This window comes from Elaeis guineensis, chromosome 12 (assembly GCF_000442705.2).
Source record: "Elaeis guineensis isolate ETL-2024a chromosome 12, EG11, whole genome shotgun sequence".
Classification (NCBI taxonomy): Eukaryota; Viridiplantae; Streptophyta; class Magnoliopsida; order Arecales; family Arecaceae; genus Elaeis; species Elaeis guineensis.
Window position 1 is genome coordinate 50711493 of NC_026004.2, and position 26327 is coordinate 50737819.

At 40.4% G+C, this 26327-nt stretch overlaps 1 protein-coding gene across 7 annotated transcripts in view; it reads left to right on the forward strand.

Annotated features, from left to right (window-relative positions):
* Positions 1 to 3713: 3713 nt before the first annotated feature.
* LOC105032786 (epimerase family protein SDR39U1 homolog, chloroplastic) overlaps positions 3714 to 26327 on the forward strand; it is a 121938-nt gene continuing 99324 nt past the window's right edge. The window contains exons 1-4 of one of the 7 annotated variants that reach the window (XM_010907352.4): positions 3714 to 3924; positions 4044 to 4115; positions 15279 to 15354; positions 22542 to 22601. In XM_010907352.4, the coding sequence (XP_010905654.1) occupies positions 3859 to 3924; positions 4044 to 4115; positions 15279 to 15354; positions 22542 to 22601 (274 nt within the window). In that variant the 5' untranslated portion in view covers positions 3714 to 3858. Of the gene's footprint in view, positions 3925 to 4043; positions 4116 to 7588; positions 7625 to 15278; positions 15355 to 22541; positions 22610 to 26327 lie in introns of those variants that run through there. The other 6 variants (XM_010907351.4, XM_010907348.4, XM_010907347.4 and 3 more) reach the window with 6 other exon arrangements.

The window sequence follows — 26327 nt, forward strand, 5'->3', positions numbered from 1 at the left end:
AGGAGGGTCAGTGCAGATGTCCTCACCGTAAGCAGTGGGAGCATGGCAGAGCTCTTCGATCCATCGGTTCATCTTTCGAAATCTTTGATCCAGGAGGTCATCTCGATTGCGAGCCTCGAGGGTCTTCTGGTGGAACGGAGGTAGGGACTCTCTGGGGGTGGAATCATGATCGGATGGTGGGCTCTTCGCCTTCTGCTTTCTCTTTCCGGGGAAGACAGGGTGACTTGCCCAAGTGGCCCATCAGGTCGTCGGATTCTAAAACTTCGACGATGCTCCTTCCAACCACACTGATGCCTACGGCTGCTGCGGCTATTGCTACATGGCCTGCACTGCTTCGGTGAGGCCCCTGACCTGCTGAACCAGCAAGTCGAACTGCTCTATGTCGACTGTCGTTGCCGGAGGAGGAGGAGCCTGAAAAACTGGAGACGAGGTCGGAGCTTGTGGAGCTCATTGAGATTTGACCACGGAGGCCATGGATCGTCTGGTGGATGCCTTTTGGGGAGGCATCAGGTGGAGATCTGGCAGGAGAAGGAGAAGAAGATGTCGGAGAAGATGATCGGAGACAGTCCCGTTGAGCACTCCTTTAAGAACAAGGGTACTGCGAAGACACACGCCCTTCCTCTAGCACCAATTCTGTTGGTGCAGAATTCCACCGACGTCGGAGAAGCTGGAGTTGAGATGATCGCGGCCGCCATCGGGACCTGCAAGGGGAAGTCTAAACCAGAGTTGGGGGTGCTCCAGCAAGATCCTTCGACGCTCAAGTCAGTATTCTGCTTCAACAGAAATGGAGTGCTCAAATGAGATTTTGGCAGAGTTTCGAGATAGAGTTTAGAGCTTAGAGAAGAACGTATCTGGAGGTCCCCTTTTTATAGACGGAGAGCGTAACTGATTGACAGCGACGTCTGTAACCGCCTGGTAGTGGGCCGTTCAGGGCCACGCAGAGTTTGTTACAGAGAGTAATGGCATCAGGGGGCCGTTCAGGGCCACGTGAAGTTTGTTACGGAGAGTGGAGTGGTGTCCGTTATCGTGACTTGCCAGAGAGTGGTGGAGCCATGCGGAATCCGTTACAGAGAGTGGAGTAGGGTAGTGGCCATTGTCGTGACTTGTCAGAGAGTTCGGATCTGTTGGCTGAAGCTCGGCTGGGATTCTGATAGAGCGGAATGGCTCTCTGTCTCGTCAATCCAAAAAAAGTTCGGATATTTTCGAGGTTGCTGACGGGTCTACTGTTGTCGGGTGCCTAGAGCGCTGATGCTGCAGGCGGGAGTCATCTGTTGTAGAAGCTCAGATGGAGACTTTCTATTAGAAAAGTTCGATTTCATGAGGAATCCGATAGAGGGTCGACCGACAGTGGACTTCGGATGGCGTTGGGGAGGTCGTCCGCTGGAGGAGTCTGGAGGATCCTGTGGAAGTCCGGATGGCATTGTTGAAGTCCGGTTGACGCTATTGAAGGTTGATGGCTAGGGAGGTACGACAGACACCGAAGGTGGTCGGTCGTTGTAGAAATCTAGCTGCTGGAGCCCGTTTGTTGTAGAAGTTCGTCCGGAATCCATCTGCTATGGAAGTTCAGACGGAGTCCGATTCTTGTAGAAGGCTGAAAGGAGGTCGCTTATTATAGAAGCTCAGTCGAAGATCGATTATCGTGAAAGCTCGGAGTAGTGACCTGGCTGGTGGAGCCTGTCCCATTGTAGAAGTTCGTTTGGGATCCATCCACTGTAGGAGCTCGACTGGGATCCGACTATGAAGAAGCTCGGCTGAAGTCTGTCTGTAATAGAAGTTTGGAAGGAATTCGTTTACAGTAGAGACTCGGATGAAATTCGCTTACAGTAGAGATCCGGAGTAGACCGCCTGCGGTAGAAGTTTGGAGTAGACTGCTTGCAGTAAAAGTTCGGAGTAGAGATTCGGCTGGTGGAGCTCTTTCGTTGTCGAAATTCATCTGGGACCCATCCACTGTAGGAGTTCGGCTGAAATCCGATTCTCGTAGGAGTTCGGATGGAATCCGGAAGGTGGTCGACCACCGTAGAAACTTGGATGAAGCCTGGTTACTGTAGAAATCCCGTTGTCGGAGAAGCTCGGACATTAACGAAGTCCGAAAGAAGTTCGGAGTAGAGTCGTCCGTGGCCGGAAAAAGTCTAGAAGGGATTCAGAGAATAATCGATCATTATAGAAAATTGGCTGATAGTGAAGTCCAGAGAGCATTTGGAGCAGTTCGGTAGATGAATGGAGAAGCTTATTGTTGGAGAAGTCCGGATGATATTATGGAAGCTCGAACGGTCGAGGGAGTTCAGAAAGACGCCACACAAGGTCGGAAGCCGAAAAAGCCCTGGAAAGGTCGGTCTTTTACAAACTTCGGCTGGGGGTATTTTATACCCAACAACCACGAAGTTTTTGTAGGACTTAGTATTTTTTAAATTTATAGTACTGTGGAATTCTTTTGTAAATTATATATTTTTATTCTATCCTATATTATTCATTATTATTTCTATCGGAGTTTTAGATATCTTGCTTGTTTAATCCAAGTATTAGGATATTATATAGTTTGTCATGATTTTCATATGTATCTTGAAAAGAAGTTGAGGAAGAAAATATCACATTAAAAGAGCTATCAACATTAGATTTTAAAAATAATATCATGCATTAAAAAAATATAAATAATAATAAGAAAATATGTCATGAATCAAAAAAATTTGTTTAAAAAATATAAATAAACTATATCATGAACCGAAGGTTAAAATGAAGAAAAAAATTATCTTAGAAATATTATTTGGATATATGCTACTACTTTTTGATCCACAGATGCCAAGAAATTCATTTTCCTATATGTCCCAGATGACAGCACCGTGTTTGAGTTGGCATCATGGTTCTTCATTTAAGTGGTTTGATCTTTTTATTACAGATCCATCATTGAATGTAGATGAGAGGATTAAGGGAGTCACTCAGCTCATAGATGTTCCAACAGGATGTATTATTCCTGATATGCATGCACGGGAGACATCCATTGATATAGGAGAGGGGCCATCGTAGATGACATAAGAGCAAGAGCGATCGTTGAGGACCTTCTCAACGGTCACAGACACCACGACATCCGTATAGGATTTAGTATTTTTTTATTTATAGTACAGTGAGATTTTTTTTATAAATTATATATTTTTATTATATTTTATATTATTAATTATTTTTTCTATCAAAATTTTAGATATTTTACTTATTTAATTTTAAGTATTAGGATGCTATATAGTTTGTCATGATTTTCAAATGTGTCTTAAAAAAAAATTGAAAAAAAATTATATTAAAAAATTATTTAAATTAATTTAAAATCACACATAAAAAATAAAATAATAATAAAAAATATATTATATTTAAAAATTGATGTAAGAAATATAAATCAAAAAAAATATCATTAAAAGCGCCATATAGGATGGCGCTTCTAAAAATATCATGGAAGATGGCGTTTTTAAAAATATCATCTTGTATGTTATTTTTTTTTTTATTTTTAATTTTTTTTGGATGGTAGGTGTCTAAGTAGATGCTGAGTCGGATAAAAAAATATTATTTTAAATGATGTTTTTTCAAAAAAATATCATTTGAAATGTTTTTTTTAATTTATATTATTTTAATAAATAAATTGATTTTTATATTGAATTGATAAAAAAATTTTAAAATCAAATTAGTACAGCAAAGACTCGATATTTTTTCGTAGTCGTGGCCCTACATCAAACACGAGGTCTACCACAGCAGGATCGAAAGCTCCACCATCGAACTCCCTCCCTCGTGCACTCTCCTTGTCTCCGCATCCATTGCTTCTCTTCTCCGCGTTCCGATTCCTGACCTAACCCTCGCCCGCGCTTCAATTCCTCACGGATGGAGTTGTGCAGGGCGACGCTTTCTCGTGCACCTTTTCTCCCTGCAGCCCCGCCCTCGTTGCCCGTGAGCTCCTTCTTAACCAAACTACTCACCTCTTTGTTCAGTTGCGTTTGTTCTCTTTCCTCCCTGCATTTGCCCCATTTTCTCTGTTATGATAAATCGTGGTTGGCTGCTGTCTTCAGGTACGCGATTTCAGGAAACGCAGGGTAGTCTGCCTCAGTAGCGGTAAATCCGAATCCACCGAGTCACCCAAGGTACTTGGCTTGTTGGGTTCTATTCCGGATCCTTTGATCTGTCTGTAGTATAAATTCGGGGCGCTTCTTTGTTTTGTGTTTTTGTTTCTTTACGAATCAGTGGAATACCGTATGAATATTGATATTGAAGATAGCATTGGCACAATAATTATGCTTTTCCTTGCTTTTATTGTCATGCTTTTTTTTTTTTTTTTAAGTGACAAATCTTTGGCTCTTTGCTACCAAAAGCTCAAAGGATTTTTCCAACAATTTCAGAAAACAAAAGGGTTTCATCATTCTTGATGTTCCATCTAGTCCATTTTTATTCTTGGGTTTTTGAAAGCAAAAAAAATTAAGCAGAAGAAAAACGAAAAGGGCCCTTATATGAATTTTTTATGGGTATGATAACCACCTTGTTTTTCCTTTCCACTGTGGAATTGGCCAAGGGGATGGAAGTAATGTTATTCATCAGAGTTTGAGAATTTTTTACAATTGGCTCTCCACCTTGTTAACCTGCTTGTAGTTGATGCCAAATTTCTGGCTGCACAACTTTGGACAAGCGAGAGAAGATATAACGAGGCAGATTAGTAGGCAGCAATAAACCATTTAGGCTGATGCAGTTAAATGCGACCCTCCAAGGTTTGCTGATACTTTGAAAGAGTTGAGGCATTGAAATAATGGTACAAAGTTTGATACAGGAAGTTGTTCCTTCTGTGATAGGATTGACCCAAACAGTCAAATGTGAAAGATTCCCCATTCTAGGTCAAATCTGATAAAAGTGTTGTTCCTAGAGTGCCTTATAGGACCGGTTATATTAATGCTAATGCAAATCGTTTTTGCTTTTGTATTTAATGTTATACTCCTTGTCATAATTATGTTTGTTAACATTGGTTTGTTGTTAGTTTAAAAATACAATGCTTTGCATATCACTAAGAGGAACGTCCATGAGCACAACCATTTCTGCTGCCTTTTTCTCACATACATCACTGACCACACATTTACCACCAAAATAAATCATCATATAATGGTTGCCATTGTTTTTGTTCTCATTACCATTCTCACCCTTGTTTTTGAAAGGTAAATTACTTCGGTGATCCTCTTACTTGTGCTCCCCCAATTGTACTGCACCTGATTACAGTCAAAATGTGGTAGGCTAATACCACATTGACTAGTTATCCTATTCTAGCGCAGATCAGAGTCATCCTCCATATCTGCAGTAGGTGTTTTTCTTTTTCTTATCAAATTGGTAAGTGAGTCTTACATTTTTAAGATTGGTAAGTGAGTCTTACATTTTTAAGATTTTTTCATCAATGTTTTATGATAAATGTGCACAGAATGAATATTTTCACCCTCATTTGCCCCTGTAGGCTCCTGGGCTCATCATTCTGTATTGGCAGAAGATAAGCAAATCCATTTTTATATAGTTTGTCAGTGGCTTGTTGTGGATAATTATGTCTTTGCTGATTGTTGTCTAGTTATTGGATAAAAATGTCCATCTTAGGACTCTTAAAATGACATTTCTTAGTTTCAGCAATATTCCTGTATCAAAGTTAGAGATGCAGATTAGGCTATTTTATCGAGAAATTATTTCATGCACCAGGTGCAAGTGAACCAGGGCAAATCCCGGAGCATATGCATGGTGGATAGTGCACAATTGGGAATTGGTGAAATACAAGGGGTGGCATGGCATGTTATCCACTGTGGGATTTGATGCAGTCCAATGGCACCTGGTGCATGCAATACAGAGGCCTATTTTATCAATCAGTTTACTACTACAAGAAATTTGCTCAAGTGCAAACAGGAACCTCAAATAGCTGTTTGAACCAAGGTTCTACATACCAGTGCTGAACCCTGTACCATTTTCCCATCAGAAAGGTGGATGCCAGTTGCCAATAATATGTGTGGAAGTTGAGAATTTCAGGAAAAATGAAGAACTTTTTGCAAAGTTTGCCATATCGTGCCGAACCAGCCGGTACATCCCGTATCGTACCGGACCGGTGGGGAACCGGCATGATTCGGCCGATAAATTTGGTACACCGGCGGTACAGAAGGAAAAAAGAGAGAGAGGAGGAGAGGGAGGGAGGTGGGAGCCGTCGGAGGTCGGCGGTGGTCGGCTGCGGCCATCGGAGGGCTTCCGAGTCCCATATCGCTCGATAGGGCTTTCAAGAGAGTGAGAAAAAGAGAGAGAGAGAGCGCTTGAGGGGGAGGGACCGACTAGATGGACGGTGCCTCCGTCTCGAGGCCCCTGGTGGCCGATGAGCCGACGCCGACGGTCTGAGGGTGGTCGAGCGGGCGGAGCCCGCGGAGGGGCTCTGCCCCCTTCTTCTTTTTCGAAATAGGCGGTCGTCTGTTTCAATTTTTCATTTTTTTTTGGTTTTAAACTCATGAAGTCGGCAACTGGATTGCCGACTTGAGAGATTTTTTTCAAAAAAAATAAAAATCGTGAAGCCGGCAAATACTTTGCCGGCTTCACTTAAAACTATGTTTTTTAAAAAAATTTGTGAAACAGGGGTGACGCCCCTGTTTCACGCCTGCGGCTCCGCCCGCATGGACTGTGCCCTCCAGTGGCTACGGCGGCCAGCCGAAGGCCGTCCGACGGCTACGGCGGCCAGCCGAAGGCCGTCCGGTGGCTCTGCTGGCTCCTTTCCCTCTTTTTTCTTTCTTCTTCCTCTCTCTATTTCTCCCTCTTTCTCTCTTTTTCTTCTTTTGGTTCGGGTCTGCTTGTCTTTGTTGGTTCGGTACGATATGAAACCATATCGAACCGTACCATCAGCTGGCCAACACAGCCGGTGGTATCGATTCAGCATACCTTGACTTTCTGTCTATGGTCAACTTGGTACTATTTGCACACATCGGAATGGACTGATATGGCCTGTATTACTAGTAAACAAGATTTTGGTGTCCCAGCATCCATTTCGCATCGGAATGATATGGTCCTGGCCATCCCATCACTTTCCAGTCGTTTTTGAAACCATGGCGTCAGCATTTTCTAGTCATTTTCAGAGGTGCCGTTGTGGTGTATTGTCTATTGATTCTAGGTGTGTATGACTAAGGTTGCTTCGCAAATAAGAGGTGTATATATAAAGGATGGCAAGATACTACTGTATTCTTGATGGAGGTTGTGCAGGGGCTGTTGATCTTGAAACTAGTAGCATTGTAGCTATTGGGTGTGCTATCTGGGTGCTTGTGATTTGGTTTCTTCATTGATTTTTTTTCAGTTGGTGTGCTATCTATTCTTTGTGTACTTCAAATAGCTTAGTTTGGTTCCTTTAATTGTTTATTTTTTTCTTCTGGCTTTATTGCTTGTGTTTTTGGTTGTCTTGAGCCAATGTTGAGTTTGTTGTTTTGTTCAGATGGTGGATTTCAGGGGGTCTTTGATTGTCGTAGTTCTTCTAGTCTTCTTTTTGAGTTTGGTTCAGGTATTCCTTGTACCATTTTTCTAGGGAGGAGTCTTGCTGAGTGCCGATCTGCTTTTGGATGGTTTTCTTAAAGGGAAAAATTTGCATGTGATGCCAAAAATCGGAGCTCATGTATGTTATTGGATTCTCTTAGCACTCAATCATAGTTATATATGAGGAAAATGATTTCTCTTTGGTCCCATTCATCCCACATAATAACTAGCATATGAAGCCCAATATAAATGCTTGTGCTTATTTTAATGTGATATTACATGCAATGTTAAATGCATAATTGTTCTTGGCAAGCTTCATCCTTTCTTTATTAATTTTCTCAACTACCAAATCTATAAGAAATGTCACATGAAATGTGCAATGAGTTTTATCAACACAAAAAGAAACAGATTGTCAGACAGAAAATAAACTTGATAATGCTAATGTTTTCGTACCGGGATTAATCAATCATCATGGCAAACCCCTTATCCACCCAAACCATTTGAAACATGTTTATCTATTGCATTTTTAACTGCAATCTCAATATTAGCATTGAAATGTTACAATCATAGAATTCTGTACTAGCTCGAACAAGCCGGTACACCCCATATCGAGTCGGACCGATGGAGAATCGGAATGGTTTGCCCCAGGAAAATGGTACACCGGAGGAGGGAGAGTGAAAGAGAGGAAGAGAGAGAGAGGAGGGGAGGGAGAGAGATCACGACACCGTCAGAGGCTGGCGATGGCCTGTTGCGGCTGTCGGAGGGCTGCGGAGGCCTCTGTGGCTTGATGTTGCCTGATAGAACTTTTAAACGAGAGAGAGGGAGAGTGACAGTATCGGAGGGTTGTGCAGCCGGTGGAGAGGCGTCGGAGGTCGTCGTGGCTACCGGATGGCTAAAAATACACGGTTGAAGCCACGGCCACGGAATAGGGGTGATCGCCCCTATTCCTTTATCGTATTTTTTTAAAAATATCAATGAATAGTGAAGTTGGTAAATGATTTGCTGATTTCACTTAAGTGAAGCTAGCAAACCCATTGTCGGCATCACTGTAATCTAGATTTTTAAAAAAAATCCTGTGAAATAAGGGCGATCGTCCTTGTTTCATGCCTGCGGTGCTGCAGGCATCGAGTGCACCATCCGACGGCCATGGCGACCAGTCAGAGGCCCTTCGGTGGTCTCTTTGACAGCTTCCCTTCCTTTTCTTTCTCCTCCCTCTCCCTCTTTCTCTCTTTTCCTCCTCCCGGTTCGTTTCCTTTGCTCTGTCGGTTCGTGCCGATCCGATCTAGTACGGATCCGTACCATCGGCCAATTGGCATGAGTTTCGATAACGAGTCCGCGAACTTTGGTTGCAATGAAGCTTATGTGGGGTTTGTGGTTGTATGCATAGGCCCATCCCTTCAGGATATGACTTGCCATTTCCATGATGAATAGTGAGGCAATGGGTTTACAATTATGGGCAAAAAATATTAAAGCATACCTTTTGAGAACTTTTTACAAGTCTTTTTTCTCCTTTGCTACAATCGTGATGGCAGTTGAGTAGAACTGTTATGTGGGCTTATGATGAGAATCAGAAATTCTGCACTTATTTTAGGTGGAGACATTATAATTTAGGAACTATGGGATTTTGAATAATGTAATTGAGAGATTTTTGAGAGATTTTATCTTATTTCCATTTTGATAGATACGATTTTCACTTTTATTAGGATGTAATTTCATTTGAGAAATTTTATCTTGTTTCCATTTTGAGATATATGATTTTCACTTTCATTAGGATGTGCTTTTGTTTTCATTTTATTTTTGTCTATTTAAAGACTCCTATTGTATTGAGAGGGCAGCTCTAAATGACAAATCAAAAACCCTAAAGTGTGTTGGTGTTTTTCTTTCTCTTGATTTTCTTGTTTTCCTTTCATTTTATTTCCCTTTCCTGTTTGCTTTTTTGTGTTTTTGGTGCCACATCAATTGGTATCAGAGCACTGTTAGATCACTTTCTACGCACTATACAAATTACTTTGAGATAATTGATCTCGTCTCATGTAAGCTACGGTTCCTTCATTGAATCTTGTGACCTTTTTAAATTGTTAAGTAATTTCTACGATTGCTTAGGTTCTTTCTTTTATTTTTCATGCTAACCTAAAGCACTTTATTTCATACGTCCTTGAACCAAAAAAAAAAAAGAACCTGAATCATTTTGTTGGCCTCATTTTGTTCATATTTATCTTCAGTAGCTTGGTTATATCACATCACCTCTTTGATATTGCACGCACCAAAAACATAGGCACTGCATTTGACTTTATATTCTTCATTGTGAGCATTGTGGTTGAATTTTTTTGTGATTACAACATTTTAATCTAATATCACTCCTTGCTCTTTCTTGCTACCATGACCATTGGCAATTAGAAAGATGCTCATTCCACAATGGAAAAAGAACTTGAATCAGTTAAAAATACCCAAACTACAGTCCAAGGGACTTTAAACCAAATATACTTGTCATTAGACCGACTTCAAACTGACCTTATTGAGCTTCGTACTAATCTGGTTGATCATCGCATGGATATGGTTAATCTCATCGGTCAGCAGGTCGAATGCCTACCATCCTTGAGAGAGTGAAAACTAGATAAACAATCTCTAGAGGATGACCATACAAGTAGTCAACCCATTCATCAGCCTCTGGCACATGGCTTCCATTACAAATTATATGAGGAAAGGGGAGTTTCATTGGCCTATGACTGCTGCAAGAGCTTTTAGATGTCTGAGGCACCTGTGTTGATCTATCCTGACTTCTCTAAAACTTTTGAGGTTGCTTGTGATGCATCTGGCATTGGAATGGGGGGGGGGTCCTTAGCTAGGAGGGTCATCCTGTAGCCTACTTCAGATATTTCATATATGATAAAGAGTTTTATGTTATTGTTCAGGCTCTTAGGTTTTGGCGATATTATCTTCTACCCCAAGAATTTATCTCATATTCTGATCATTTGTCTCTTAGGTACATCCAGTCCCAGAAGAAACTTATTGCCAGGCATGCCAAGTGGGTAGAGTTTCTCCAGGACTATATCTTTGTTCTTAAACACAAAGCTAGTCTTAAGAATAAGGCTGCTGATGACTAAGTAGGTTAGTTACGGTCCTCCAGTCTATGAGAGCTGGGTAGTTGGTTTTGAGCAAATGAAGGATGACTATCCAGATTATCCTGATTTTGCTCTAATTTTTTAGGAGGTTAGTACAGGAAGCGTTGGGAATATATTGATTTTGCGATTAGGGATGGATACCTATTTAGGGGTTGTCGCCTGTGCATACCTAGGACATCTCTAAGGGATTTTCTCATTTGGGAGCTTCATGCAGGGGGCTTAGCTGGGCGCTTTGGGCGCAACAAGACCATAGCTTTGGGCGTAACAAGACCATAGCTTTGGTCGAAGACAGGTTCTATTGGCCATCCCTTAAAAGAGATGTGGTTAGAATCCTTGCACAATGTCGCATATGCCAATTGGCTAAGGTCCAGAAGCAAAACACTGGTTTGTATACCTCTCTTCCTATTCTACATTCCTCGTGGAAAGACCTTAGCATGGATTTCATTCTTGGGTTACCTAGGACCACTAGGGGGCATGACTCAATCCTAGTTGTTGTTGATAGATTTTCCAAATGAGTACACTTCATTCCTTGCTATAAGACTTCTAATGCCTCTTTTGTTGCTAGTGTTCTTTAGGGAGGTCATTGGACTTTATGGCTTGCCTTCTTCCATAGTGTCTGATTGTGATGTTAAATTTATGATTTATTTTTGGAAGACCCTTTGGAAATTGTTTGGGACCAATTTAAAGTTTTTCTCATACTTTTATCCTCAGATTGATGGTCAGATAGAGGTTGTAAACCGTAGTCTTAGTGATTTGCTTAGGTGTTTGGTTGGTGATAGATTGATACATGAGATTTGTCATTACTTATGATGGAATTTGCCTATAACAGCTCAGTGAATCGGTTTACTTGTAAGAACTCTTTTGAAAATTGTTCATAGCTTTAATCCTCGTCAACCCAATGATCTTGTTTCCTTACCTCTGGATAATCGCATTTCTGAGCCTGCCACCTCTTTTGCTTAATATATTTGTGACATTCATACCGATATTTGGTGAAAGATTGCTATGAGCACTGAAAAATATAAACTTGCTACTGATGCTCACCGTAGAAATGTAGAGTCTAATAAGGATGACTATGTGATAGCTCGTATCCGTTCGGAACGTTATCCAAATATTTATTTAAGAAATTGTATGCTCGAGCTACTGGTCTCTTTCGCATCCTTCGTAAACTTGGACCTAATACTTATTATTTAGAGATACTTTCTGATTTGAAACTAGTTTAGTTTTCAATATTACGGACTTGTTTCTTTATTGGGGTACATTCGGGCCTCCTACCATGCTTGCAAGTGTTTCTATTGGTTGCACTATATCTTTAGTGCTAGTTCTAGTTCTTCCTCCACTTCTGTCGTTGTCACCGGACTGTATTGAGCGCATTATCACTAACAAGATTGTTTCTTCTGCTCATGGTGGATTTCAAAGGTTTTTTATTAAGTGGCAGGACCGATCAGATTCAGATGCTACTTGGGTTCATGAGGATGAGTTACATTGTATTAATGAGGATGAGTTACATTGTATTAATCCAAATCTCCTAGAGGCCTATCGCAATTCCTTGCCAGAGGCAAGTTCTTTCCAGCTAGGAGGAAATGATGAAAATCAGGAATTCCACACTTATTTTAGGCGGAGACGTCGTAATGTAGAAATTATGGGATTTTGAATAACGTAATTGAGAGATTTTTAGAGAATTTATCTTGTTTCTATTATGAGAGATACGATTTTCACTTTTATTAGGATGTGATTTCATTTGAGAGATTTTATCTTGTTTCTATTTTGAGAGATATGATTTCCGCTTTGATTAGGATGTGATTTCGTTTTTATTTTATTTTTGTCTATTTAAAGACTCTTATTGTATTGAGGGGGCAGCTTTGAATGACAAATCGAAAACCCTAAAGTGTGTTGTTTTTTTCTCTCTTGATTTCCTTGTTTTCCTTTCATTTTATTTCCCTTTTCTGTTTACTTTCTTGTGTTTTTGGTGCTGCATCAGCCTACTAGGCTTGTGTTAATCATAAACTCTAATGCAAGCATGGTCTGGCATGTTGTAATTGGAAGAAAATCACATTTCGGATGCTGAAAATTTTTGTTCATGACTCCATTCTCCAACAATAAAGACACCGACAAAATTCTCCTAGTCACTCTCCCTATTGTCATCCTTAATTATGTCATCACCATCTCAACATAGAGTATCGATTAAGGTCATTTACTCAACTCTTTATTTGAGTCTTTCATTTACGCAACCCCTTTATTAGATTCTTTCTTCTCGCTTCTATAATATCCTCCTTATCAGTTTATAAGCTCCAATTTCTGCTTTGATTGTAGTAAGGTCCTTCTAACTTGAGGCAGCATTGCCCATTATTTGAGCTAAATGCTCCTTGAACTCATCCACTTGTCACGTGAACCACTTGACCCAACACAACTTGGATCAAACACGTATACAGTCAAAAATTAATATTTGAATCTCAATAAGAGTAGAAAGTAAAAAAAAAAAAAATCAAATTCGTCCAAATTGATTTGTAACTTTGAATAAGTTTTCAAGATCAAATATGGTAGAACTAGTCTTTTCAAACAAATCCCACTTTTTTCTCAGTCTATTTAAACAAATGTAAGCCATATCAGGATCTGTTAATCCTTTTGTTTATGAATCCATATTCATACTTAATGAGAGCAGATTTAAGTGTTATTAAAAAAATTAATCCAGATAAAGTGCCTTATTTTTCTTGAATGTTGTGCAAACTCTTTTCCTTTTCTATAGTTCACTCTTCCTTTAACTAGGTCATTTGTTCATGGAGGGTTCTATTGTCATGAAACTTTACAATAATATCAAGTCCTAAAAAAATAGATAAGTTTTGTTGAAAACCATGCATGAATAGCTGACTAAAAAAATGCAAAACTAACAAAAACCATAAATTGTTCCTCCAAATGTTGTTTTGTCCTCATATTTGTGTTAAATTAACATTCCTATGGGGGGTTTGAGTTGTATCTTTCACGCGAAAGAATGATTGATCTTCTTTCGGGACCTTAATCGTTGGATCATTCTTTGCACATCTTTCAAAGTGTGACGAACCTCTTCCGTCCATCCATAGCATAAATCACGAAGCTCATGTTGTGCTTTGAAAGATGTGCAAAGCATGATCCAATGGTTGAGGTCGTAAAAGAAGATCAATCATTCTTTCGTGCAAAAGATACAACCAGTCCTCCTATGGGTGCTCAGGGAGAATTAGTTTTGTTTCAATTGTATAAATGGTCCTAACATTATGCTCATTTTTGTTTTTCCCTATCATTAAAGAACATCGCCATTTATCATAGTACATCTATGGATTGCTATGGTACTTGTGGGTGGTTGATGGTAGAATCAACTATGCTCAGATAAAAAGGGAGTTTGTATCAAGCATGGTTGAATGTATTGTCTGGTTTGTGGAATCGATTGGGAACTAGGATGGTTTGCCCAGTTGGATCGGAAAATAGGCCGACCCCCTAGTGGTTCGATCATAAACACCTACCCCGGCTCGCAATCTCGATGTAAACTGCCCTCCTTTCACTTAGCTTGTGATCTCAAAATAAACCGCCCCCTTCACACCGGCTCACGATCGTTCAAGAGAACCTTCTTGGCTCTTGCAATGGTGTTCGAGCGAAATCCTCCCTCCCGCCAACCTATGGGCATCACTAGTAGGTGCCCCCTGCGTCTCCCTCTCTCTATTTTCGGTATGCCTTGGGGCTGGAATGGCATGACACGGGCCCATACTGTATCGAACCGATTACCGGCTAGTACGACCTTCGGTACCGGTTCAGCGAACCTACCATCAAATGTTGTATATTGGATTCAAAGTCTTTAATTTTGTAAAAATAAATGGTGAAAGAGGACTCACAAAACTGACGGTCAATAATTTTGACTTGATTGTTATTTTTTGTGAGCGATCCATTTTTTCTATGAATGAAAGCAACTATTTTAGGTGAATCTTCTTACCAAATTCACTTTATAGTGCTAGAAACTGGGGAAATTTTAAATTGGCTAGACAAATGCATAAAATCCATCTATGTAGGTTTAGTTCTTACTAGATTTTTGCAAACCTATTGACCAAGGATTTGAGCACCTCTCCTTACCATGCTTGTGTATTGAACACAATTTCCATTTTAGTTTAGGCCTTCTAGTCTGTTTATAGACCTTTTAACCTTGATTCAAGGAAAGCTCCTTACTAGAGCCTCTTCATATATTGTTGCATGTCCATCCCATGTCAATTGGTTTTTCATCACTTTCTTGTCAATTTGTCCAACTCTTGTACCTCTTCTATCATATTCGTTCCTTTGACCTTTCTAGTTTATTACACAACCTTTGACATTCGCATTTGTATCATGTTCACCTTTCTATGTCCTTGTGTATTAATTTCATGTATTTTGCTGTGTTAGGAATTTTAATTTCATATTGATGGTTTCGATGATCTAATAATGTAATATGTAAATAAAGCATCATGCACATTCTCTAGACAATGCACTTGTGTTTATATTAAATCTTTGATATGATGAAAAACTTCATTTAACAGTGCTAAAAGCATGTGCTTCCTTTTTAACTGCTTTTCTGCTGTAATTTTATCAGGGAAAAATGTTTATGTTCATGATTTTGCATCTCTGATAGGAGCAAATATTTCCCCTGTTGATATAAGAAGCTATATCATCTTATTTCAGGACACTCAGATGGTTGTATCAGTAACTGGAGCTACTGGTTTTATTGGTCGAAGATTGGTTCAAAAGTTACTTGCAGGTCACCCAGCAAGAAATATATACATGAATACGAAGCTAAATTTATATGGATAAGATTGATTATTTCCTCATGAAGTTTCATACTTAACCTTCAGTGTTGGTGCACTACTTGGATGTATGTACATTTGATTACTTTTCTTCATGAAGTTTCTTACTTAAACCTTCAGCATTGGTGCACTACTTGGATGTATGTACATTAACATACTTTGCACCAATATGGATGTTTGTTCATCTTGATATACACCAACATTTTTCTGTTTGTGAAGAATGATTTCTCTTCTTGAAGGGCGGTTCCTAAGATCAGGGTTGGTTGATCCAATCCCAAGCCACCTAGTTCGGTTCAAGGCCATTCTTCGATTCAGCTTAGTAAGAGGTCCAAACTAGGCAAAACCGAACAGAACCACTGGTTTTACTCAATTTGGGGCGGTTTGGACCCCTTACTGCTGTAGTAGTTGAGGACAAGGCAGAGAAGGCCATACCATGGCTTACTGCCTTCTCTTCTTTAGAAATATTGTTTTTAGGGTAAAAAGGAAAGTGAAGAGGGATTTCTTGCTGGTTTTGAGGCTAAATTCCACCAAAACCAGGTATAATCCATTCCATTCTTCCCATTCTTTTTCCTTTTTGTACGTAAATGTCCCAAGAATGGGAGAATCAGTATATGTCATACCAAATTTTTGCATTTTGGCATGCTTTTATGATATATTGTAGGTCTAAGGATGATCTACGCATAACGAAATTATGATTTTTTTGTTATATAATTTTCAGATAAAAATATCTTCTAGATTAAAAAATAAAAATAAATAAAATAATATTTTATTTTTTAAAAATATGGTATGGTTTGTGTTCCACTTACTATCTTGTTTGATATTTAAATTTGAGCAAGTTATGGCCATCGAACCTAGGCCTAATTTCAAAAAATTCCAAAAATATATGGTGATTAATGTATAATTATAGGTTAAAAAAGTATATATAGTACTCTTGGTGGGTTGTATGCTATTCTGAATCAAAATTAATTTTTAGATATTTTATAAATAAATATTAGTTTGGGAAAATAAATGAGAAATATCTAGTTTAAACTTAAAAATAACTATTCACTTAAGTTTTAAGTAAAAGATTCTACTCATTTGAAACATAACTTAAAAGTAACTACCCAAATGGGGTGAAATGATCCAATTGCCTTTGCAATTATAAAGCAACACTACATTATTATAAAGTAATACTATACTATTATAAAATAATACTGTACTATAACAAAAGCAGCACTACACTATTATAAAGTAATACTATACTATTATAAAGTTATACTACACTATTATAAAGTAACACTGCATTATTGTAAAGCAATATTACAATAAAAGAATACTGCACTATGATAATGTAATACTACCTTATTGTAAAAAAATACTACATTAATATAATACAATAAAGCAATATTGTATTATTATAAAAAAATAGTACACTAATATAATGTAATACTATCTTACTATAAAGGAATACTACACTAATATAATACAATAAAGCAACACTACATTATATAAAAGAATACTACATTAATATAATGTAATACTATGTTATTGTAAGGGAATACTGCACTATAATAATATAATACTACAGTATTTTAAAGGGTATAAGAGTAATTTCAGCTAAAATGGTTAGTTGCTTTAAACTTATGTCTGGAATGGGTAGGTGCTTTTACATGAAACTCATTTGGGGAGTTGTTTTTAAGTTGAAAGTAAAATTAGAGATTTATCTCTAGTTCTTCATATTAATTTATTATTAAAATTAATTAAAAATATTTAAAAAATTAAAAATTATGAAAGCTTAGTATTCTGTATGGACAATGCGAGCATATTCTTTCATGTAATTCAACCATTTTTTGTATTACAATGTAATTTATCTAATCTTTTAAATATTTAATTACTTAAATAATTATTACTGCAACTAAAATCATGAAAATATGGCAATTTGTATTGCTAATTGGAGCATATTTTCTAGGACAATATGTAGTTTTTACATAGTATTGCAAATTATCATACATATTAAGTGAAATTAAATTTTAAAAGTCTCTATTTTTCTATAAATTTTAAAATTGTTTATTCTTTATAATGTAGCATAGATTCACTATACGTAATTTATGGTTATGAATGAAGTTTGTGACTTGTGGTCACTAAACTTGCAGAAATGGGTCTAAAAAGGAAGAAAAAAGATAAGTATACAGACATTGGCTTGAAGCACAGTGCGATGATTTTAAGTTGGCACTATTGGAGGTGCAAGTGGTACGATGCCGAGTTAGGGGGGAGGGTTGATAAGATTGAAGTAGCATTTGGTCAGTGGTTCCCTGATGTATCTATATGTAAGAAATACCTATCGAAGGTCCAATAGTTGATAACAAAGCACTTAATGATTTTAGGAAGAGCAAGAGAAAAAGTGTAGAGAAATAAATAGATACTAAGCATTAGGCAGTTGAGCCACCATTATATCACTTAAGGGATTTGGAGGACTATAAGATGTTGGATCCAAATGACATGGAGGAGGCGTAGACTTAGGCTGCCATATAGGACGATCAATAGCAAAGGGAGGGGGTTGTGAGGAATAGATAGTTTGGGCCCTTACAGTTTGAGAGAGTTATGGTTTTAGGTCCGCTAGGGTGGATCCAAGCTATAACAAGAGCTAGTGATAGAGATTGTCGGCAAAGGTGGCCGCTGGATTGTATCTACATTTGGGCCTTCACCTGCAAGAAGGGAAAGAAGGTCAGAGATGTACTACCAGGGACCATCATTTATGACTTAGATCCAAATGCTTTTATCAGCAAACACTCAAAAGTGGCAAATGGTTGTTTCTATCATGGTCGGCGGAACTGTCCCAAACTGCTTGGTTCGGAGCATGCCGAACCGTACCGACGGTGGATGGAGATGGTTCCGGCCTTCGAAATGAGACTCCAGCAAGGATGGGGGGAGGGAGAAGGAAAGAGAGGAAAAGAGAGAGAAAGAAAATGGGAGGGAAGGAGAGGGGAAGGCCGAGGAGGCCATTGGAGGCTATCGAAGGCCGCTGGAGGCCGTCAAAGAAAGGGTCACCCAGGCCGTTGGAGGGTGGGCGGAGCCGCTCCTTCGATCATTCGGGGGCATCCGCAGCCCTCCGACGGCCACTACTGGCATCTCCACTGTCTCCCTCTCCTTCCCTCCCCCTCCCTTCCTATTCCGCTCTCTATCTCTCTTTTTTTCTCTTCGATTTTCCTTCTCCCCCGCTCTCTTTGTTGGATTGGTTCAGCCTTGGCATGGAATTGCGTGGGGGTGTACCGAACCGTGTTGTCGGCGATTGGTATGGGCCCTGGTATTGACATAACCAACCTTAGTTTCTATGCTTATGAAGGATAAGAAAAAGGATATGTAGAAAGCTATTATTTCGTTGCTCCACTTTAGCCATAAACCTGCCAAAATTGCAGACAACACCTATTGTCTGCTATCAGCTTCATCTAGACAGCCAGTTAAGGCATAGATCCTTCGATGCTGAAGGATATATATATGGTGAACTGCTTGATAGTAATTAGAATCTAGGGAGAGAGATAACCTCTTACTAGCACATGTGGGATATGTAAGATGTGATTTTGATATGTGATGGTTGGACCAAAGATTTAGGTTTTGCTACTTTGATGTGTGAGGGTTGGACTCAAGGTTCACCAAACCGTCCCAAATTGGATGGTTCGGGGTGTACTGAACCATACCAATGGCTAACCGGTGTGGTTCAGTCGTTTGATTTGGAATGCCGGCGAAGACGGAGTGAGGGAGAAGGAAAGAGAGGGAAAAGGAAAGCAAAGAAGAGAGAGGAGGAAAGAAAAGGAAAGGGAAAGGCCGGTGGTGGCCCCTTGAGCCTGCTAGAGAGCTGTTGAGGCTTTTGGGGTTCCCGATCCTCTGCGAGATGTGAGAAAAGAGAAAGATAAAGAGAGGGGAAGGGAGAGAAAAGAAGGGAGTGGAGGGCGGTGGGGAGGTGCTGGATAGCCGCCGTGGTTGTCGGACAGCCCAAAATTGCCCCACGACCGTTGGTTTTGTTGTGTATCGTGCTTTTGAAAAAAACATGGCGAAATAGGGGCAAACTTGCAACGGCCGTGGGGCTATTTGGGTCATCCAGCGGCCACGGTGGCCACTCGACGATCCTCTGGTGGCCTCCCCACCATCCTTCACTCCCTCCTCTTCTCTTCCTTCTCTCTCTATCTCTCTTCTCACATTTTCTCTCATGGAGGACTACGGAGCTCAGGAGGCCTTGACAACCTTCCGTTGGCCTCGGCCCTCCAGTGGCCACCGTTGGCCTCCTTTTACTTCCCTCCCTCCCTCTCTCTCCCTCCCCTTCTCTCTTTCTCTCTCTTTTCCTCTCCGGTTCGTTTTATGTCAGTTCGGATCCGGTATGGGGGCGTACCGACTCATACCATCGGCCGGCATGGGGTCCGGTTTCGAGTCGGCGATCTTTGGTCGGATCAAAGATTTAGGTCTTGTTAGAATGGGATGGTACCATCAATTCCAATGGGAAAAAGGGACTGACAGACTTTTTGGGGCTGATTTGTTAGCCTAGACATCCAATCTTGACAGGTACTCGTTTGGACTGGCTGATATCAGTACGATTTGTTAGGAGATCACACTCTTCCTATTTGGCATGTCATGAGGGCAGTGCAGGCCATAGTGACCTAGAAGGAAAGGGAGAGAGAAGGAGAAAGAAAGAGAGGAAGGGAGAGGAGAAAGGAGGGGAAGGAGTGCAAATCCAGCCAGACCTCATGGAGGTTCGGCCAACTTGACACTAAAAATCTCACTCACCTAGTTCATTCTCCCCATTTCCTTACCACTAATTTAGCAGAAAAATGAGAAAAATAGGGAAAGTCTTGCCAAAATTTTTCTGTTTGGCTTGAAATTTGAATATGTTGTGAGGTGGAATCATTCCTATAACATATTATTTTTTAATATATTTCATTTTTATAAAGTTATATTATTTTTGAAGTTAAATTAAATATGAACTTGATACAATATATTTTGAGAGGGAAAAATAATTTTTAATTTTTCAAACTATGGATGTTGGTACTGGTACTAGTATGTTACACCCATTAGGCCATTATTGACTCAAACATATCAATGTCCACTTGAATACTCATTTAGGAGAAAAGAGTTAAAAAGAAATCGAACAAACAGAACATAAAAAATATATTAAAAAAAAACTGGTGCCCTAAGGCTTAGTTTAGTTGTTTTTTTTTTTTTTTTTGAAATGAAGGTTTAGTTGAGTTGGTAGAGTATTGGGATGTTAGACTGTCCCAAGAGTTGAAACGGTAGTGTCCCAACATGGGACCAAATTGGTGTGGGACTTGATATTGGTATTTTAAACCTTGGGTTAGACTCTCTAAACATCCCATGTTTAGAATATAACCACCGACCATGTTAAGCTACAATTTGATGGTCATGAGCCCCCTATTGCCAAATTAGATGGCTGACATCTTACACATTGTATGAATACTAGAACATAATGAACAAAATGAATAGTATGTGCAACCTAAATGCAGTTAAATGATATGCATGTTGTCAATCACCCCTACCCTGAACTTGCAGTGGATCACCAATAGTGTTTGGCAAGAAGAAAGAGATGTTGCATGTCTAAATTAACTTTGAAAGGCCACTGAATTTGTAGGTGGTTGAGATATTTAATATGGACCATGCCAATGAGACCATGGTGGTATGCAGAAAACAATTCACTTTAATCTATATGGTGCATTGGTGATATTAAATTAGAATCAATTTACCTTCTTCCTCGTAAAAATGCGAGCAGCCAGATATGGTGGTACACATCATATGTTTGCAAGGATGGAAACCAAACAACCTCAACATTACTGCAAGCCATAATGTAAGCCTTCTTTTGGTGCTTTTATGATGAGGACATGTTGATTTGTGACACCAATAGCCTAATAATTTTTACATTAGACGTGGGAGTTGGGACTCAAGCAAAAACATGGGGGCAAGGAGAAATAGGATCATTGCCCAAGTAATGCAAAATATGTAAACTATCATAATAACACATTTAGTACTGCTAGTGGGAACAAAGTAATTAACCACATGCACAGCTTTATACAACTCATCATGAATTAAAGTCCTAATCAGCAATTCAGCACAGCTAATATGTTATGGTATTATAATGCTAGTGGCTTATTGGCATGCAGAACCATTACAGTGTCAACTATATGCCCATATTGGCTGGTAATGCACTAGCAAAGCATGGCATAGGAATAGGATGTAGAAGCTTGCCATACCATACCGAATAGGGTGGTATGGGGCGTATAGAACCGGGGGCCATTACTGAACTGGGCAGTATGGGTTGTGCCATATTGTACTGGAACACAGTATGGTGGGGCATACCTGGAACTGACCCGGTACCAACACAGTAATAGGTTGGTGCTGGTATGGGGCTTGATACCAAGACAGCGGATGTTGATGTACCATGCTAGTGTCACACAAGCACGCCACTATGCCAGCATGCAATACCTTAATCTAGGCAAGCTAGTACAATCCAGGGCAAACCTTGGAGTTATTAAGGCCTTGTACCCTAACACCAAGGCTTATCATAAAGAAAAGGACCCATATTATTATGGTAATATGGCACTTGAGTACTCTTATGCTCATACGCTTAGAAAGTATTGCTTGGTACTGAAATTGCTTTCATCAGCAGATACTTAGTTCATATTTTGAGTAACTGCATAGTGGTTACCTTTTGTGATTTGATGTCTTATTTATTTTCCTTTTATATTGGATATAAATTTGGCATTAGCCAGGATGATGACTCCACATCATGTTGAATATTCCTATTTGCTTAAAGGAACCATGAAAGATCTTTTGTTCATTTCTATATACATGGAATTCAAATTGCAGCCAAAAGTAGATGGCATCCAATATCTTAAATATCTAGCTTTTAACTACTTAAATAATTCCTTCGAATGTAGACAGGTTTTCTTTCTTTGTGTTTTAATCTCCTTTTCTGTTAATTGTTAGTGAAGTTCTTTTATGTTTATCAAAGAGTCTTGTTGACTTTGTTTTATTCAAAATTCTGCTTTGTGAGAATTCATTAACCTGTAGTTGTTTGTTTTGATATATTTACTATTTACTGTATAATTGCGAAGTTTCATTCCCGCATTTTAGGTTACTTTCTTTTTGGACCTAAATGCAGATAAACACAAAGTTCGTGTTCTAACACGATCCATAACAAAGGCACGATTTGTTTTTCCTGGTAAGAAGGTAATAATGTTTCTGGTATTTTATGATTGATATAAACGTGTGTAAGTTGATTTATCTAAACATAAACTCGATTATTTTGAAGAGAAAGATGCTTATAGCTTTGTCTTAGTCACAAAGATCTTCCTTTGATGTGTTATCAGCATCCATAGTAACATGGGTTATCTTCCAGTTTGGTTCTTTGGCATTAATTTTTGTTTTGGAGATTATTGCTGGACCAGTAAAAGATATTAAATAGAAGAGGAAGAGGAGGAAGAAGGAGAAAAGTGACATCAGAGAAAGAGAGGAGAGAGAGAGAGAGGTGTGAGAGAGGATAGGAGGGAAAGATGCTTTTCTCACCATGATGCCAAGTCCATACAGCATGTATTTTTTTAATAAAGATGCATCGAGCACTAATTAGGATAGAGTATAGAGAATGAAAAATATGCCTTTAATAAGTGTCCAGTATAGAGATTCAATAACAAAGGACACTATCTAGTAAGACCAAAAATGCATAATGATTGAGATCATATAACAATTAATATAACAAAAAACCCCTTAGTTCATTCACCCCTTAAGCTAGAGCAAGCAATCATGCCCAACATAACAGGTTACTTGTCTTCAACTAATCTCTCCATAAAGCCCTAGTGAGCATGTCTTTAGGAATCATATTTGATATAGGGTGTGGTAATCTCCTTGTTTATCTTTTCAGAAACAAAGTTAAAATCTACCTTGATATTTTTGGCCCTCTGAAGAAAAACTGGATTACTAGAAATGACTAGCTACTTGATTGTCATATAAGATACAAATAGGTTAAAATGTAGAATTCCAACTTGTTGGTACAGAATTCCGTCGATGTCGGAGAAGCTGGAGTCGAGGGGATCACGGCCGCCGTCGGGATCTGCAAGGAAAGTCTAAACCGGAGTTGGGGGTACTCTGGCAAGATCCTTCGACGCTCAAGTCAGTACTCTGCTTCAATAGAAATGGAGCACTCGAATGGGATTTTAGCAGAGTTTAGAGATAGTGCTTAGAGCTTAAGAGCTTTTCGAGAGCTTAAGAAAGATTGAGAAAGCTTACTGAAACTGTTGCCTTACCCCGTTTTATAGTAGAATGCGGTATGATCCCACCATTAATGGTACAGACAACTGGAGAGTTGTCAAATCGTCGGAGGCTGTCAAATCAGCGTGGGTTGTCAGGTCATCAAAATTAATCCATGTCCTTGGCAGGACAATGCCCCAGGACGGTCGCACAGCATGCCCTTGACAGGACAACAGCCCATAGCGGTTGTACGGCGTTTGGACGGGCTGGCCGACTGGATGTCGGTATTCGACTGCCGGAACGTCGGGTGATGACTCGAAAACACCGTCGGCTGATCTGGTGCCTCGTGGAAGTCGGACATCGGCTGCCACCCCCAACAGTGAGTCGGTGATATGGGTTCGGCCGTTCGGCCGGTTGGAAACAGTATCGATCTGTTTGGCCGGCATACTTTCGGTCGGATATTGTCGGCAGTTATTGTCGGAGTCGTCTGTCTGTCCGGTGGGTAGAGTCGGGCGTCGGTCGGATTGGTTCGAGGATAAGTCGGTGTACGGAGGTCAGTCGGTATATCCCAACAAGAACCATGCAATGGCATCTTTCCTGTCTTGTGGTCCATGACCACCACCACATGGGCTGATCACTGGGAGGTCATAATAGTGGAGACCATAGAAGATTCAAACTCCTTCCTTGGCATCCAGCACTACTCAGTTGTAACTGAGATGGAGCCCGTTCGTTGTAGAAGTTCGTCTGGAATTCAATTCTGTTGTAGAAGTTCGGACGGAGTCCGAAAGGAGGCCGCTTACTGCAGAAGCTCGGATGGAGATCGATTACCGTGGAAGTCCAGATGGAGATCGCTTATTGTAGAAGCTCGGATGGAGACCGGTTGCCGTGGAAGTCCGGATGGAGTCTGCTTGCAATAGAAGTTCGGACGGAATTCGCTTACTGTAGAAGCCCGGGTGAGATTCGGAAGGTGGTCGACCACTGTAGAAACTTGGATGGAGTCTAGTTACTGTAAAAGTCCTGCTGCTGGAGAAGTCCGGATATTGACGAAGCTCGAAAGAAGCTCAGAGTAAAGTCGATCGTGACAGGAGGAAGTCTGAAAGAGATTCGGAGAGTAGTCGATCACTGTAGAAAATTGGCTGATAGTGAAGCTTAGAGAGCATTTGGAGCAGTCCGATAGACGACTGAAGGAGCTTATTTTTGGAGAAGTCCGGAGGGTACGATAGGAGTTCGTCCGTTGGAGGAATCTGGATGACACTGTTGGAGGAGTCCGGATGGTACTGTGGAAGCTCGGACGGTCGGGGGAGTTCAGAAAGACGCCGCACAAGGTCGGAAGTCGGAAGAGTCCTGAGAGGGTTGGCCTCTTACGAACTTTGGCTGGAATTATTTTATACCCAACACTAGTCCTCCTACTTTCGAGTTCGGGTTTCGAATGAAGTACAGAGAAATTTTCACAGCCGAAGTTGCCTCCCTTGATTTTCGTACTCGATTGTTTCCAGATATTTTGGCGTTTGGCGCGCTGGTGCTGGAGTCTTTTCAAATCGAGGCGATCCGAAAAGATTTTTTTGAAATTTTCGTTGGAGCGTCGCCTTAGGTACGGTGCGATAATGATTCTGTTAGTCGTCAGCTGTCTGCCACGACGAGTGGGACACGCGGCGGTTGTAGATCGGCCAAAGGAGATCTGCAATCATTATTGCGCCGGACCCTGAGGTCTATTTAAACCCATCCCCCTTCTTCAGGGGTTTCACCTTGCCTGAGATTTTTCTTCGGTCCCCACTTCTCCGAGAGCTTCATCCTCCTCCAGCGTCCCTCTCGATCTTAGGTGCCCTTCAGGTCGACCTCCATCGCCTTCGCTGCTCTTCCGTATCCCTCGGACCAGCCTAGGTTAGTTCCGGAATCCTTCTTTTTCTTGTTGTTCTTCCATTTTTCCTCTGCATTCCGCTCGTTCGGTTTCTCCGCGAGCGCCTTTTCTATTTTTTCCAATTTTTTCGGGATTTTTTGGGGTTTTCATTTGATTCAAAATGTCCTCCAACACTTCCTCCTCTAGCAGTTCTAGAAGTTCGTCAGCTCCAGCCCTCCAAAATCCTAGTACTGTAGATGAACCCGTACTTAAGATCGGACCTCGTCTGGTCTTTGTACCAGACACCATTCTCAGCTCTTTGACCTCAGACGAACTCTTGCTGATTAGGATTCAGTACGGGATTTCTCCGGAGTATGAGCTTGAACTTCTCGGACCAACTGACCGGGCTAGCATCCCTCCCCCTGGCCGCTTTTGTTTATACCAGGAAGCCTTCCGCGTCAGGCTTCGACTTCCACTCCCACCTTTTGTTGTTGCTCTTTTTCGCTTTTTAAACATTTCTCTAGTTTCTGTAGCGTCGAACTCCTTTAGGTTTCTGATAGGATTTTTTTCTCTCTGTCATTTAGCTGAAGTCCGGCCAACTCTTCCCTTGTTTAGAAACTTTTATACCTTTAAGCGTTATCCTTCGGCAAAGGACTGGTGGTACTTCTCCCTCCAGTTCGGTAGAAAGGGGTTGCTGAAAGGTGCCCCCTCTTCTATCCACAACTGGAAGGAGAGGTACTTCTACGTTCGATGCCCGACCCCGATGCTGGGATTGCCCCCTTGGGGCTCCCTGAGGGACTCTGTCCGCCGGGCTTCTAGCCTGGGAAAGGATGACCTTGAAGCCTCCAATAAACTTAAAACTTATCC